Here is a 16,587-nt window from a genome sequence, read left to right on the forward strand (position 1 = left end):
TAATTTTAAGTGTACAATTTTTTTTGTATAACCATCATCGAATTCAGTTATATATGGGCTAATCTCAGTTTTTGCATATTTTGCAGTAAGCATGGCAACTGAAGATCGAAAGGAGTTCCGAAAATACTGTTGCGATCCATTCAGCTGCCATATAACGAAACAACGAAAAGATCTTCGCAATGCGTCAAATGATAAGTTGATGACATTTTCTACAAAGGTGAAAAAGATGACGTGGCGTTCCATGTCAAGTGTACACATTTTTCAGCGAAATTTTGACACATCGTCTCAGATTTCACTCTTTATTTTTTTGTGCAAGTGTTTGTATCCACGGGAAAACATTTATGTGTCAATTTTCAGACCTGGTCGCCCATTGGGGCCCATTTTAACCCCCCCCCCCCAAATCTGGGTGCCCCCGGTTGACCCATAATCTTCCAGTGGCCATATCACAGGTTGTAGTGGTCCGATTTTGATGATCTTGGTATCAAAATGCTCGTAAAAGCGAGATCTTTCGAATCGCGTTAAGTAAAATCACTCTGAAACAGTAATTCAAAAAGTTATAGTTTGGGGGTGCCCTTTGACCCAACCCCCCCCCCCCCCCGACCTGCCAAACCGATGATCCCGATATTTTTGTGTGAGAATACCCCTTCATATACTCCAACACCTCAGCATAAATTAAAATGGGATCTCAATGGGTTCAAATGTGATGATGGTTTTATTGTTCGGGGTCCACATTTCACTAATTCTTGATTCGACATTTGGCGACGTTTGCCGTTATCGTTCCAATGACGTCATCTGCTGGCAGGCGACTTTATGTCTGAAATTGACAATCATCATCTCTGGACTATTATATATATATATATATATATATATATATATATATATATATATATATATATATATATATATATATATATATATATATATATATATATAAATAAATATAATCATTTGCGAAAAATTATTCTGCCTATTGTTTTTTAAGTGGACATTTTTTGCATAACCATCATCGAATGAAGTTATAAATGGGATAATCTCAGTTTTAGCATATTTTGCAGTAAGCATGGCGACTGAAGATCGAAAGGAGTTCCAAAAATACTGTTGCGATCCGTTCAGCTGCCATAAAACGAAAAGATCTTCGCAATGTGTCAAATGATATGTTGATGAAATTTTCTTCAAATGTGAAAAAAGATGACAGACTTTGTACTTCGTGCAGAAAAAAAACTTTCTCAGTTGTCACCAGAGTGTATTGAAGAATCATCTTCGACCAGTTCGATATTATCATCAGAAGGTACTATCGAAGGCATTGCAGAATCAATTTCGACAGATGAGGACGAAGAGGTTTTTGAGCGAGAAGCAGAAGTTGACCTATTAAACCAGTCGTTATCGATGATAGGCTAAAGCCCATTTGACAAACGAAAGGTGGAAAGGAACCCAGGGTACGTTCCTGAAAAGCGAAGTAAAGTGGAAGATTCTTTGCGAAAGAAATTAGAACTAGTTGCTGGACCAAGCACTGCGGAGAAAACACAAAATACAGCGTCAAAATGTGATGAAAACTGCATGCCAGTTTTCAAAAGCCTGAAATACGAGGTGATCAAAAGCCTGAAAGAAAAATACGTTGTTTCGAGCCGTTCAGAGCAAATACGTATCCTGACAATATTTGCTCGGATGTATGAGCATCAGAGGGATGATGAGTGAATTCAGTTGCTCCCAAAGAATGGCTGTGCAAGCCAAAAATTTAGAGAAAGAAAATGGAATGCTATCGTCTCCAAATCCCAAACTAGTCTGGATGCAGAACTGGAATTTTACCCTAGGTGTGTTTTGGAGTACATACACAATTTTATTGCAGATTTTGGTAACAGACTATACGAAACTCAAATCCGAGTGATGCCACTTTGTCACGCTTGAGCAATGTTTATTTTAGGAGCAAAATTCAAAATGGCCGCCATCAAAACCGTTTTTTGGCCGTAACTCGGCCAAAAATCGAGATATGAACCCCATTTCAGTGGCAAACCCTATGTTTTGGGGGTCAAGGAATACACTGATATGTTTAAATAAACCATACAACTCATAATGATAGTCTATATTGCAATTTTTCTCAGATATAATATTTTGAATGATAAAATATCGACCGAACTATTTTCAGCCGTAACTGTGCCCAAAATCTATATGAACCTGATTTAAGTGGTAAACAGTATATTGTATTGTATTGTAACAGTATATTGTATTGTATTTCTTTATTTCCAACAGTACAGTTGAGTAATACAATGATTAGGTAACTACAAACTATAATTAATTATATTAACAAATAACCAAATAAATGTAATAAGCAAGGTTTACATAAATTTTACACAAATTAAAATCCAAAAAGGGGTCTGTACATGCTATCAACTATGAATACACTGATTGGTTGCTGATGAACTTCTTTCATTCTGCTTTCACTCAATCTTTCTTTCCCTCAATCTCACATACAAGACAGCTGCATAAATCAAATAACTAGTGTTCACTCAAGTTCCACAGCTTCGCTTGCTGATACAGACTTTGTTTGGTCGTTCTGACATTCCTCCATACCATGGCAGCCACAGAACAATCAACAGGAGAGCCTGGCGGCAGAGCAACTACATCGATTCGTTGCACAGGTCGCACTGAGCTGCACCCACACCTGATCACCTTGAGAACATTATCAGGAGCTCTGATGACATCCGGAGGCAGAGACACAGGGAGGAACATGCTCGACACTTCTTCATGTGACCATCCATGACTCGTTGGATCGATCAATGGTGGGTCTGGATCTCATGCAGCCCACCATATTGCTGCCTGCAAGTGCACCCTGAGAACGTGTTAGATGAAAGCCACAGTGGTTGGTGGTAGAGTTTTTAACTCTGGTGCTGATGTCAGCTTCTTGTTAGCCATCTTTGAAGACCAGACATCAAATCGAATAGCTGACATGTCTTCTGTTTCCTGGGATCCATAGCAAGCAGCAAAGAAGGCAGTTGCTTCAGATATGACATCTGGTAATTCTGCATCAAGATCACCAAGATAATTTAATTGACGACCATCTTTAAGGTGTTTCACAAATTTGCCTTTTCCGATACCCCACAGGTAGGCAACTGTGTCACATCCAGACACCACATGTGCTGCCAGAACTTGGGTGACAATATGTGCATGCTTCTGCACTGTCATCTTGATGTCAACAGACGATCTGTCACGACTTGTACCAGCCATCACAAAGGTTGCATGCCAGTTCCATCAGTTGGTAAAAATGAAACAGCAATATGAATACATCTGTTTCCTCTGAAATTACCCGGATACTCGGAACTCCTGATGAGGCCAGAAGGACCATTTGTTGTACCATAATAACATCGGCTTCTTTGTGAGTGGTTCTTAGGTCAGGCCTCTCTACTACTTGGTATTCTGCAATTTCCATAAGTATTGGGTTAGGTCCAGTTAATATGAGCTTTGTGTTGGTAGAAAATGTTTCAGGATGGTCTTTGATGTAGCTGCAAATGATATTTATTAACTGGACTTTGTTCTCTGTCACTGTCAAAACGATCTTTTGTGCAGGGAGTGGCGTCGTCAGATTCAGCTAGTGTCGTCGACTGGCATCTTTGCTTGCACGAGCGGTTCGCGTGACTTTCTTGATGTTGTCATAATACCGGTCAAAGACCAAATATGTATCACATGTCTTCAGCTTATCTCTCAAATAAGAAAGAAGATTCTGCACATAGTCCTCTACTGTTCCTTTCGATGGCCATTGAATCACTTTGGCTCTGGGATGGCATCATACTTTTCACCACAAATGAGACATTGTTCTTTAAAATTGAACGATATGGCATCTGTTCGGCGTGTTCTCTTCACAACAGGCTCCTCATCTTTTTCTTTCTTCTGAAACAAACGTTTCATGTGCGTCTTGGAAGTGTATGTTGCAACGCAATTCTTGTGTGTGTAGAGTCTCTCAGTAGAGTCTTGTAACAGGGTTTCTAGAGCGACATGCCACCCATCACCTCTACGTTTGCTCGCTTCTACGATGGTGTTGAGCCTTTCAGGTCCAGCTCACTCATTGGCTGTTTACTGGCACTGCATTTCATGCGACTATTGAGCAGGCAAGAAATGTTAAGCTGTGATGCCATCGTTCAGTTCAAGTGGATTCAAGATCACAGCTGTCGAACGTTGTCACTAGAAAAAGACAAGCAGAAATGTCCAATTGTTGTTAGATCAATATAATGCAAAGCAATCACGAAATAACTATGTCTTATATTAATTGTTCAGAAAGTTAAACACCCCGATGCATTCTTAAATGGAAGACATTTACAAGGGGTGCTGAACAAATTAATCATTTCATTTATTTGTAAAATACATGTATAAAAAAAATCAGAAAACCTGTTTCCACCCTGTGTACTTTAAACATCATCAACACAAACGGTTGCTATGGTATCAAAACAATCATGATATGAAGATACAAAAACGTCTTGTTTTCAAAAGAAAATTGATTAGTCTACTGATAACAATACTTTACTGTTAATTAACACACAGTTTTGCATGTTTCTTTAAAAATATCCAAGCATATATAACTTACTTGATCTGTTGACACAGTTCATTGATCTTCATGGCAGCCATTTTTTGTCACAACTGTACTGGGGAAAAACTGCTCTGTGAAAAAATATTTTTTAACACTTTTCTCGCTATACCATGAAACTCAATTGGAACCGTGCCACAGCTATATATAAACACAATAAAAGCACATCAGCAACCTTTCAGTGTCTTCATCGTATGTACCCTTGATATTATTTGGCTCAAGCTTTATAGGTCTAAACTTCAACAATTGGTCAATAATTTATTACAATTTTAGTCAAAATATGGTATCTGATATACCAATATTGCAATATGGACTATTTATATGGATGATATGGTTTATTTAAACATATCAGTGTATTCCTTGACCCCCAAAACATAAGGTTTGCCACTGAAATCGGGTTCATGTCTCGATTTTTGGCCGAGTTGCGGCCAAAAAAACGGTTTTGATGGCAGCCATTTTGAATTTTGCTCCTAAAAAAAATTGCTCGAGCGTGACAAAGTGGCATCACTCGGATTTGAGTTTAGTATAGTCTGTCACCAGAATCTACAATAAAATTGTAGATGTACTCCAAAACACACTTTAGCCAATGGCTGCCAGACTAAACGGTAAAATATTGCCTGACGAAGTGAAATCCACCGTAACCGAATTTGACCGGTGATGAAGTCAGCTGAATAATGCCGGGCAAAAAGGACTGTGTGGTGGTCAGGAATGAACATGGAAAAGACAAAATTCAAAAGTGCCTGGTACTAAACAATCTCAAGGAACCGTTTCAGAAATTCAAAGCGAAGAACCCTGGCTTGAAAGTTGGATTCGCGAAGTTCGCCATGCTCCGTCCCTCGGAGTGTGTCTTGGCAGATTCAGGCGGTACACAATGTATGTGTATGTACGATACATCAAAATGTGAAACTCATGATGTTTGGTTCCAAAATGCCACAGATAGCCAAACTTCCTAGCTATCATCATGTGATAGCACACAGTTTGTAAGCCAGCACAACCGGCATGTTATTCAGAACTTGTGAAAGTTGCCCATCAATTGAAGACTTCAAAACCGAGCTACTGAGTGCTTATGAACTCAAGGATATTGATGAAATTCATTTTAAATGGTGGACATCCACTGACAGATCTGAACTGAGCTCCATGGTCCTGCCTTTGGAAGAATTCATGAATCAATTCTGTGAACGCACGGTGAAATTAGTGAGACACGACTTCATTGCCAAGGCCCAACCTCAGTTTCTGACAAATAACAAAGACGAAATCGGTGAAGGAGAATTTGTCATTATTGGAGACTTCTCAGAGAACTATTCGTTTGTCGTACAGGATGCGGCCCAAGGATTCCATTGGAACTGCTCTCAAGCGACGATTCACCCCTGGGTTTACTATTTCAAATCGGACGATGGCAAATTAAACCACAATTTTATCAGAATGCAATACTCACGACATTGTCTCAGTCCACCTCTTCCAAAGAATGCTCATTGAATACTTGAAATCGAGCTTTGGAAATGTAAAGAAACTTTACTATTTCTCAGACGGTTGCGCTGGCCAATATAAGAATTGCAAAGCCTTCATAAACCTATGTCGTCACAAATCAAAGTATGGTATTGACGCAGAATGGCATTTTTTTGCCACAAGTCATGGCAAGGGCCCTTCAGATGGCGTGGGAGGTACAGTCAAACGAGAAGCAACACGTGAGAGCCTGCGTAGATCTTACGACAGTCAAATTATTTCTCCAAAAGATCTTTTCGCCTTTGCTCAAAATGGTTTGAATGAAATGAAGTTCGGTTACGGGATCCAAGAGGCGTATGACGAGGAAGAACGAAATCTGGAAGAAATGTTAAAAACGGCCAAAACCATAGCTGGAACTCAAAAACTTCATGCTTTCATCCTTATTTCTGAAACTGCTCTTCAAGTACGTGAATTCAGCCTTAGCGAGGAACACCGTATCGAGTCAGCTATTTCAAAATCTACACCAACTTTTAACGGGAAACTCTCAAGTTATGTCACAGTGCACTATGATGGAAAATGGTGGCTTGCCTGCATCATGGAAGCCTTTCAGGACACTCATGAAGTGAAAGTGAATTTTCTTCATCCAAACGGGCCCACAAATAGTTTTTTTCCTGACATTGAAGATCACTGCATTTTAGACATTTCTGATATACTTCTTTCCGTAGAACCAAAAACTGCTACAGGTAGAACCTACACAATCAGTAAAAAAAAAGAAACACAGCTGTCAAATAAAACATTGGTTGACAAAAAATCTTGACTATAATATGCTAGGAAAAACTCTTACTCGTACTAGTATCGCTTCCAGTTCCTGCATGTGCATGTGGAAAATTTATGTACAATATACTGATATCGTGTATTGGAAATCTTGTGTTCAAATATTGTGCGATGTGTTGTGGCGTATTGTGTGTCCAGCACCCGAGTACCTGAACAATAAAATCATCATCACACTTGAACCCATTGAGATCCCATTTTCATTTATCCTGAGGTGTTGGAGTATATGAAGGGGTATTCTCACACAAAAAATTCGGGACAATCGGTTTGGCTGGGGAGCGGGGGCCCAAGGTCAAAGGGCGCCCCAAACTATAACTTTTTGAATTACTGTTTCGGAGTGATTTTACTTTACGTGATTCGAAAGATCTAGCTTTTACGAGCATTTTGATACCAAGATCAGCCAAATCGGACCACCACAACCTGTGATATGGCCTCTGGAAGATTGTGGGGCATCCGGGGGCGCCCAAATTTGGGGGGCCCCTAAAATGGGCCCACACGTCTAAAAGTTGTTAGGTATGTAAGATACCTATTAAACCAGAGTTTTTTCACCCAAGTGAATAAATGACCAACATATGGGGAGAAAATGAGGTATTGGTGTCGGGAGGGTGTGTACACTTGACATGGAATGCCTCTGACAGACTTTGTACTTCGTGCAGAAAAAAAACTTTCTCAGTTGTCACCAGAGCGTATTGAAGAATCATCTTCGACCAGTTCGAAATTATCATCAGAAGGTACTATCGAAGGTGAAATGAGAGCGAGAGAAGAACCTTCAGAGTTTAGGCTTTATTCCATTTGATTGGAGCCGCTTCTGCGGGCACACCGGGGAATACAGGTTCAGCTAGGAGTACATAAGCAGTAACGTATACATGTGCAATTAATCATTGCAGAATAAATCCGCGTAAGCACGGAGTTCGATATAATCTCCATTCTCACCAGTCAATGAGCACCTTCAGTCAACGAGCACCAAGTGAACAGCCGATGTAAATGGCAATGCACCGGGGAAAATCACCCCGTGCCGCGGAGACCTCCCCTTATACGCGAGACGCACAACATGTGATCCCGCGTCATGTCCCTCAATTCACCTCAATTCACCACAGAAGGCATTGCAGAATCTATTTCGACAGATGAAAACGAGGAGGTTTTTGAGCGAGAAGCAGAAGTTTACCTATTAAACCAGTCGTTATCGATGATAGGCGAATGCCCATTCGACAAAGGAACCCAGGGTACGTTCCTGAAAAGCGAAGTAAAGTGGAAGATTCTGTGCGAAAGAAATTAGAACGAGTTGCTGGACCAAGCACTGCAGAGAAAACACAAAATACAGCGTCAAAGTATGATGAAAACTGCATGCCAGAGGTGATGAACAGCCTGAAATAAAAATATGTTGTTTCGAGCCGTTCAGAGCAAATACGTATACTGACTATATATATATATATATATATATATATATATATATATATATATATATATATATATATATATATATATATATATATATATATATATATATATATATATATATATATATATATATATATATATATATATATATATATATATATATATATATATATATATATATATATATATATATATATATATATATACATACTGAGCATGCCGGGCGTAGTGGCGTGCGCCTGTAATCCGGCTACTCGGAGGCTTGGGTTGGAGGATCGCTTGAGGACGGGGTCTCTGCACTGGGCAGGGTGGTGAGCAGCCTGGAATCATGGCGAAACCCAAATCCTGATCCCTGTGTCGTAAGAGGCGACCAGGGTTGCGTCAGGAAGGGCATCCGGCGTAAAACCTGTGCCAAATCAGTATGCGGATCATAACGGATGATCCGCTGTGGCGACCCCTAACGGGAGCAGCCGAAAGATGAACATATATATACTGAGCATGGGCCCAAGGTCAAAGGGTGCCCCAAACTATAACTTTTTGAATCACTGTTTCGGAGTGATTTTACTTTGCGCGATTCGAAAGATCTCGCTTTTTACGAGTATTTTGATACCAAGATCAGCCAAATCGGACCACTGCAACCTGTGATATGCCCTCTGGAAGATTGTGGGGCAGCCGGGGGTGCCCAAATTTGGGGGGCCCCTAAAATGGGCCCCGATGGGCCCACAGGTCTAAAAGTTGGTATTTTGAGTTTTTCACCCATGTGAATCAATAACCAACATATGGGGAGAAAATGAGGTATTGGTGTCGGGAGGGTGTGTGCACTTGACATGGAATGCCCCAAATGTTGTTGGCCGCTCATGTGGGAGAACAATGGACATGTGCTGTAGGGTAATCCAAAACCCTTGCTGGTTTTACTTCCATCTTTCCACTGTGTTTAATATTTCCCCCACATTCCCTTTCACCCCTTGACAGGATGATCATCAGACACACAAGATATTCGTCAGAGGCATCACCCCTGCGACAACTTCTGCGGTTCTTCGCGATCATTTTAAAAAGTTTGGGCTTGTGACGTCCTACCAAGTGGGTACTGTGTGAGTGAGATAAACAATACAACAAATTTGACTTTTGTTTTGGCAAATAAAATTGCATTTTAATCTTAGAATGGGATGGATTAAATGCTTACGTATGTAAGGTTCAAATATGATGTCATTACAAGGTACAGACACTCGGGTTAATATTTTTCTTTCATTATTTTTGTATGGAGTCTCAGTTCTTGGAGGAGCTACTTGTATATTGTCACATGCTCAGGGGCCGCAACCACCCAGACTCTTCCTCTGAAATTGGAATTGGGGCCACCCTCACCCCAGACCCTCTCCCAGAAATAATTTTGGCAGAAGCTGAGCCACCCTCACCCTGCAGTTCCTCCCCCTCCCCTCACACTTTCTCATGCTTTGATCATCAACCTTGCTCAGCAGCCTGGTGTTGGCTCAGTGGTTAGGGTGGCGGCTTGGGATCCTAGGGTCCTGAGTTCAAGCCCCGTCTGGCCGCTGAATTAATACACCAGGGGGTTGACTCAGCCTGTCATCCTTCCGAGGTCGGCGAAATGAGTATCAGTTCCAGTGTATGTACTGGTAGAGGGGCACTGCATCAGCGACAGTCGCGCTTCAAGAAATGATAGCTACCCCGGCAGCTAAAGCTGCCATACAACCGCCACAACTTTGCTCACGTTTCTCTTCTCTTTACTGAATTGTAATTCCCATACCAATAGCTTCGTCAACCATCACAAAATCCCAAAATTGTTTTTTTTCACAACAGTATGATCTGATTTACATAATTACCCTTCTCTGAGAGGGTATTGCATTTGGGTCTGTCTGTCTATCTTTGTCCGCACAGAACTTTTGTGTTTTTTCTCCACAATAGTTTATTGGATTGAGTTGAAATTTTTACCACAGGTGCGACTACTCTTGTATAATGTTTTAACGATAATTATGATATCATAAGGTCACGTGGTGTGGCAGCCATATTGGAAAATTTTATTATTATTTCCTGTACAAATATCCACAAACTGTTTCCTGTGTACAGTATACCTTCAAATATCACTTTCTACCAATCACAACCAACATGTCTTCCAATTTAGCTATCGTGGGATTTAATTTCAGCCAATCGTGGTTTTTGAGCTGAGATGAGTCATTTACCTCCAATTATGAGCCTTTTGTTGTTGCTCGTGCACTGTTAATTGTTGTAAACAGACCAGCATATGTGAACAAAGCCAACTTTAATAATCCATCCATTGGGACCATATTCTGTGCATAGCGTTGGTGCTGCCTAAGCAGTCTCCTTGGCTATTGGACACAATACAGAAACGGATCGCCACTCCGACGGGACACCAGCATGCTGGCACTCATTTTGCCGACCTCGGAAGGATGACAGGCAAAGTCAACCCCACCTGGTATTTATTCAACAGTCGAGTGGGATTTGAACTCGGGATCCTCGGATCCAAAGCCCAACACCAGGCATACTTTAATAATGAATAGTCACCAAACACGAAATGATGTACGGAGATGCTGTAATTCTAGTTGACACATAATAGTTAACAATGGCACCCAAACATAAAACGATGGACAAAATTAATTGTGCCAAAAGGCAGAGAAAGGTTTTGACTTTGTGTAAATAAATTGAGTTGTTAGATACGTCAGCAAGAAGTGAAAGTGCGGCATCTGTAGTCCACGATTTCGGGGTCAATGAATCTATTGTATGGAAAACGTGAGTCAAATACCATTCAAGTATTCTTGCTCTGGAAAGTGCAAACGTCTCATTCCAGTCCCGTGATCGTCATATTGAAAGGATGGAAAAAGCACTTTAAAGATTAGATCGAGGACCGAACAGAACAAATGCCTTTGAGTGGACTTGTGTATGGAAGAAATAATTGCAGATTTACCAATGTTTTCACGAGGCACCTGGTGCTGAAGGCTCCAGTTCAACCATGGCTCATAGAACTAATTGAGGCGAAGGGATTTATGTCGGAGCAAGTTTTTAACACTGAAGAGATTGGATTATTTTGGAAGAGGATGCCTTCTCGTACCTTCCTGTCCAAGCAGGGAATATTTTTCTTGTCAAAGACGAAAACAAGACTGGATCAATGTGGTAAAGGATCGTTTTACCCTTATTCCATGTGGCAATTCAGCAATTGACTTTGTCATGCTCCCGATGATCCCAAAGCAATCGCAAATTATACATCCACATATTTCTAACCTCCACCCTCCCCCCGATAGCAGCATCATCATCTCTGAGCTAAGTCTTGTGTTTCATATTTATGGCAGAGTACAGTACGAGCGAGTACGTAATGTTTACCCTCACCCATCTTGCTATTTTGGAATAAATTTAAAAGGTAAAAGTCTTTTGTTTTTGTTTAATTTGCACTGTATTTCTTGTATTTACATGTGTGCTTCAATGATAACATGCTTTATATGATATATTTACATGTTTATTTCAATTGTAATGTTTATTTCTGGCTGCTCTTCCTCTTCCTCTGTATTTTCTCGAAGTCCAGGAACCAAACCCCCCTCTTCCCATTGTCTTTGGTTTCCACGATCGCAGTTTTATCTATTGTGGCATTTTCCAGGAATCTTACCGCCATGCCTGCGATATTGGAGGGTTAACTGTAATTTATTTGTGGTAAAGTGGACATTACAAGAACATGAGAATATAATATATAGAGTAAAAACAAAACTTTTTTTGATTCCCGAATTACCTCTGCCACCAAAGGTTTCACCAATGTTTGTCTGTTTGTTTGTCTGTGAGCAGGATATCTCAATAAGTTATGGATGGATTCGGACAAAACTTGGTGGATGTCTGACAAGAATGAATTGATGAGATTTTGGTGAAGATCTGGATATGAGAAGTCCCCCCCCACCCCCCCCCCGAGTGATTTATCATCATTGAGAGATGGGGCCAAAAACGATATATAACACGAGATCTCAAATAGTTGTGGATCAATTTTGATGAAACTCGGTGGATGAGTTGGTTAGGTGACAAGAACAAGCCGATTCGATTTTGGTTCAGGTCCAGATCTGGTCGATCGGTGGGATAAAACGTAAACTGTTCAGCCTGGCTGAGGTATGTGCTTCTCCGAGTGCCGTTCTTGTTAAAAAAATATAATTAACATTATGTCTAATAATACAGTGCAGTTGGCAAGATTTGTTGGCTGGAATGTAGCCCATGCCATTGGGTATGGGTCGAAGAAACACAAAGATGGGAGAGAGTTAGTTGGCAAAGTTTGGTCAAAAAGATGATCTTTTCATGTTTTCTTTGTTTTATTTCAATAAATATGTAATCTCATCTGTCATGAATAACATACAAAATTACAGTCACACAATTGCAATGTCGTATACATTCAGGCTATACAAAATTGTAATTGATTAGCAAAAAGCATCACAAACATTCTCAGTATTGAGTAAAAAATTATCTTTGCTGTAATCGCTCTCCTTACAACCTCCAGGAGTGTGATCGAAGATTTTAAAATGGGATGGCCTGCTAATGTAGATGATGCTTCAATAAATCCATTAATAAAACTTGCTTGCTTGCATCCATTCTCGAGCTCGAAGACCATTGTGCTCGCCTGGGTAAGCGAAGTATTACAGCCATGCTTGACTCTGATTGCAGGTGAAGAAGGATTCGGAGACCCGGCGCTCAAGGGGTTTTGGTTTTGTCACAATGGGCTCTGTTATCGACGTCGATGACATCATGAAAGCACAGCCACACATTATCGATGGGCGGAGAGTGGATGTGCAACGTGCAGTACCACGAGAGGTCTGTTTTTCCTTGCCAGTGTCTTTTTTATACCTCTGCTGACGAAGTTGCCGGTGGCATTATGTCTTCCAGTTGTCCGTCTGTAAGTACGTATGTACGTACACATACATCCATGCTGATATTCTCTGTAACTGCTTATGTGGTTGACGTAAGCACCGTTTTCACCATAGGTGCGACTACTCATGTGGAATGTTTTAGTGATAACGAGCAGAGTACCTGCCCTATGGGTGATCTTATTCCAATCATGCAACATGTTCTTGATGCATACTTTTATTTGGGTGGTGTATAGGCAACTGACAGCTCAGTATAAGCAAAAATAAAAAAAACCCGGGTTACATGCATGAAGCAAAAACATACCTACTGCTTATAATTCAAAATGCCTTCACTGTACTGGAAAACGTGGGGACAGGAATACTGCACTGTAAATGGTGGAGACTTGTAATACCCTTCCCCCCCCACCTGGAGGCGACGCTACACGATACACATTTACATAGAGAATTTGCTAACCCCCCCCCCCCCAAAGACCACCGGCAAAGATAAAAACACACCAATACATTAATTGGGGTCATGCTGGTCTGACGTAGCAAGTCTGGATGTAATCGGCCCAGAACTGTCGGGGTAGTGCGACACAAACGCGCAAACACCGGTCTGTGAATTATAATGAAGATTGTGACGTCATAGGTTATGTGGTGTGGCAGCCATGTTGGATAAACTTTGGACCTCTGTATCCCTGAAACCGGTCCATGGAAGATATTGAAACTTGGCACATGTGAAGTACTCCCCATGGGAAAGAAGTGATTTTTTTTTGTGATGTCATCGGTGGCTTCGTTATGATGTCATTGTATATGTCGAATGCTTTATCCAAGCATTATGAAAATTTTTGATGGTCATCTCTGGGGAGGAGGAGGGAAATTGTATGTGGGGGGGGGGGGGAATTGATTGTCATCCGTCATGTGGTTTGGCAGCCATATTGTTTTTAACATAAAAACTTTCAAAAATCATCTTCTCTGAAACAGCTGAACAGATCGAGGCCAAACTTTACAGGTATGATCACCTTTCCATGAGGAACAAAAAGTTCTCCACCTATGACATTTATAGGTCACATGGTGTGGCAGCCATATTGGATTGAACGAAAATCCTGAAAAAAAAATCTTTCTCTTGATACACTTCATCAATCAACGTGAAACTTCACAATTATGATCTGGTGGTGATGGGGAATATATGTTTTATATTTCAACCTGATCAGACGCACGGTCTGGCAGCCAGAATTATTTAACGTTTTGAATCTGGGTTCAGGGATTTACATTCAACTTGGAACAGGTGTGTATAATGATGTAATCATGTGGGTGACACCATATCTGACGGCGTCGAAGAATGTCCTTCTCGTCTTTTATTATTTATTTATTTACTTAAATGCACAACTGTGACAACTTTATGAGTCAGTTTCGTGGTTCGCTTCTCTGCTCTTACATTTATTTATACAACTTATTGGATATAATTATGCGTGAATGTGCAGGTGTATCAGGCTTTGAGGGTCTTAGCAAAAGTTTTTAAAATTATTAAATGCACTGTTGCACGTATGAAATACATTTTATTGCGCAAAAGTGTGAAAGGTATAATCTTGATGCTGGAATATCACTGTTGCATTGAGCTCTGGTAACTCGCTGAACTTGCCAGTTGATTTGTTCTGCACTTGTCCCTGATGTTTGTTTTAGGAAACGATGAAAACTTACTCCTCCAATAAAATGGCACGGCTCTTTGTGGGTGGCTTACACCAGAACACCCTGGAGAATGAGTTGCGGAATTACTTTAGTCGATATGGGATCATTGACTCTGTCAGCATCCCTCGGGACCATATGACGGGGAGACATCGTGGATTTGCATTTGTGGAATTTGAAGATATTGAAGTTGTTGACAAGGTTGTAGGTAAGTGGAATTTTGCAAAATTCACTTCATTAATAGTAAACACCTCAAATTGAGTCATTTAATTTTTTTTTCATCCACGCTAGAAAGAAAGTTTGTTTCATCTTGACGAAACTTTGCATGTACTTGTGAGGGGCTGGTGTAAGAGAAAGGCTTTGTGGGTCTCTCAGTTGGGAGGGAGGGGGGAGCAGGAAGAAGAAGGGGGAGGAGGGGAGTTGTTCATGGTAAGGTTCAATCTGTCACTGAAAGTCATGAGAGTTTAATGCTCACTTGTAAAAACTATCTCGCTGAACCTGCATAGTTTGGCTCGCCGGGTCCTCTCGGCTCGCTGGGCCCGCAACATGGAAAAGGCAGAGGGACAAGACCAGAAAGGTGGTGATAGAAGACAGAGGCCAATGACCTGTCTGCAATGTTAAAGCGATAGTCACAGAGACTTGGCTTCATTGTGGGCGATTCCAATATTCTTGACGGCCTTCGTTTCCACAGCGTCAAGATGAGCAAGGTGTGAGGAAGGGGAAGAGCAATACTCCATCAAGCTGTGTATGAAGGCCTTGTAGGGAGGTGGTTTAGAATTCGGGTTGGAGCACTCCAGCTTAAACAGATAGATGAGATGAAAGGATTCCCTTGAGAGTCATGCGTTAGCTACGAGAGTAGAGACAGTCATTAAGCCATGTGTGGTAGTGGTCTTGGATGCCACAGGCAGAGAGTTTTTAGGAGCAAGTTGGGGTTCCAGACTGTGTTCAATGCTCATTTTGTCTCGAGAGACTACCCTGATCTCGTGTGACAATGAGGGCGTCCATCCATTGTTTGGAGAGTAGAATCAGCATGTCAAAGGCAGAATGACCTGGTCTGAATCAAAATTGATGACATGAGGTCGTTGGAGAAAAGGAATGTTTTCATATCAACTGCAGATCAACTTCTGGTTTTCATCAATGATCTCTCGGACTCTCTGGAAAATCCTCTATTTCTCTTTGCCGATGACTCCACCCTCTGCCGTACCATCTGTCATCCCTCAGACCGGCAAGCAGCAGCTTCTTCGCTCACTGCAGATCTGGATAAAATCACAAACTGGTCCAACACGTGGAACATGTCTTTCAATCCAGACAAATCTCACACTCTCACTATGTCTCTTCGAAAGGACCGTTTACAAAACCCCCCCATCCACTTTCTCAACAATCCTCTGGAAGAAGTCTTTTCTTTCAAGCTTCTGGGTCTCACTATCTGCCATGACCTTTCCTGGGAAAGTCACATTTCCAACCTTGCCTCAAAAGCCAGTCGCCGACTGGGAATCCTCCGTCGTGCAAAGTCCTTCCTCGGCCCTCTTGAGCTCCTGACCACTTACAAAGCTTTTGTCCGTAGCCTGATGGAGTACTGCTCTCCCCTCTGGGCTGGTGCTCCTGACTCCCACCTTTCTCGACTACACGCTGTCGAAACCAGGGCTTTTAAGATCATTGGCATCTCCCGCAATGAAGCTGAGTCTTTGGGCCTCTCACTCAATCACCGCAGGTTGGTCGGTGGTCTTTCTGTCTTCTACCGACTCCTCTCCAGCCTTGCCCCCCCTGCTCTCTCTGCGATTTGTCCCAACCACATTTCCACAGGGCGCTCAAGGT

The 16,587-nt window shown here is 41.4% G+C and overlaps 1 protein-coding gene across 1 annotated transcript in view; it reads left to right on the forward strand.

Annotated features, from left to right (window-relative positions):
* Positions 1-16,587, forward strand: part of LOC147014887 (heterogeneous nuclear ribonucleoprotein A1-like 2) — a 53,047-nt gene that overhangs the window by 24,765 nt on the left and 11,695 nt on the right. The window contains exons 2-5 of the mRNA XM_085853303.1: positions 87-217; positions 9,218-9,325; positions 12,908-13,054; positions 14,770-14,980. Coding sequence (XP_085709429.1) covers positions 92-217; positions 9,218-9,325; positions 12,908-13,054; positions 14,770-14,980 — 592 coding nt within the window. The 5' untranslated portion in view covers positions 87-91. The remainder of the gene's footprint in view (positions 1-86; positions 218-9,217; positions 9,326-12,907; positions 13,055-14,769; positions 14,981-16,587) is intronic.

Source organism: Eptatretus burgeri, chromosome 13, assembly GCF_056783735.1.
Source record: "Eptatretus burgeri isolate ZD-2024b chromosome 13, Ebu_testis_v1, whole genome shotgun sequence".
Lineage (NCBI taxonomy): Eukaryota > Metazoa > Chordata > Myxini > Myxiniformes > Myxinidae > Eptatretus > Eptatretus burgeri.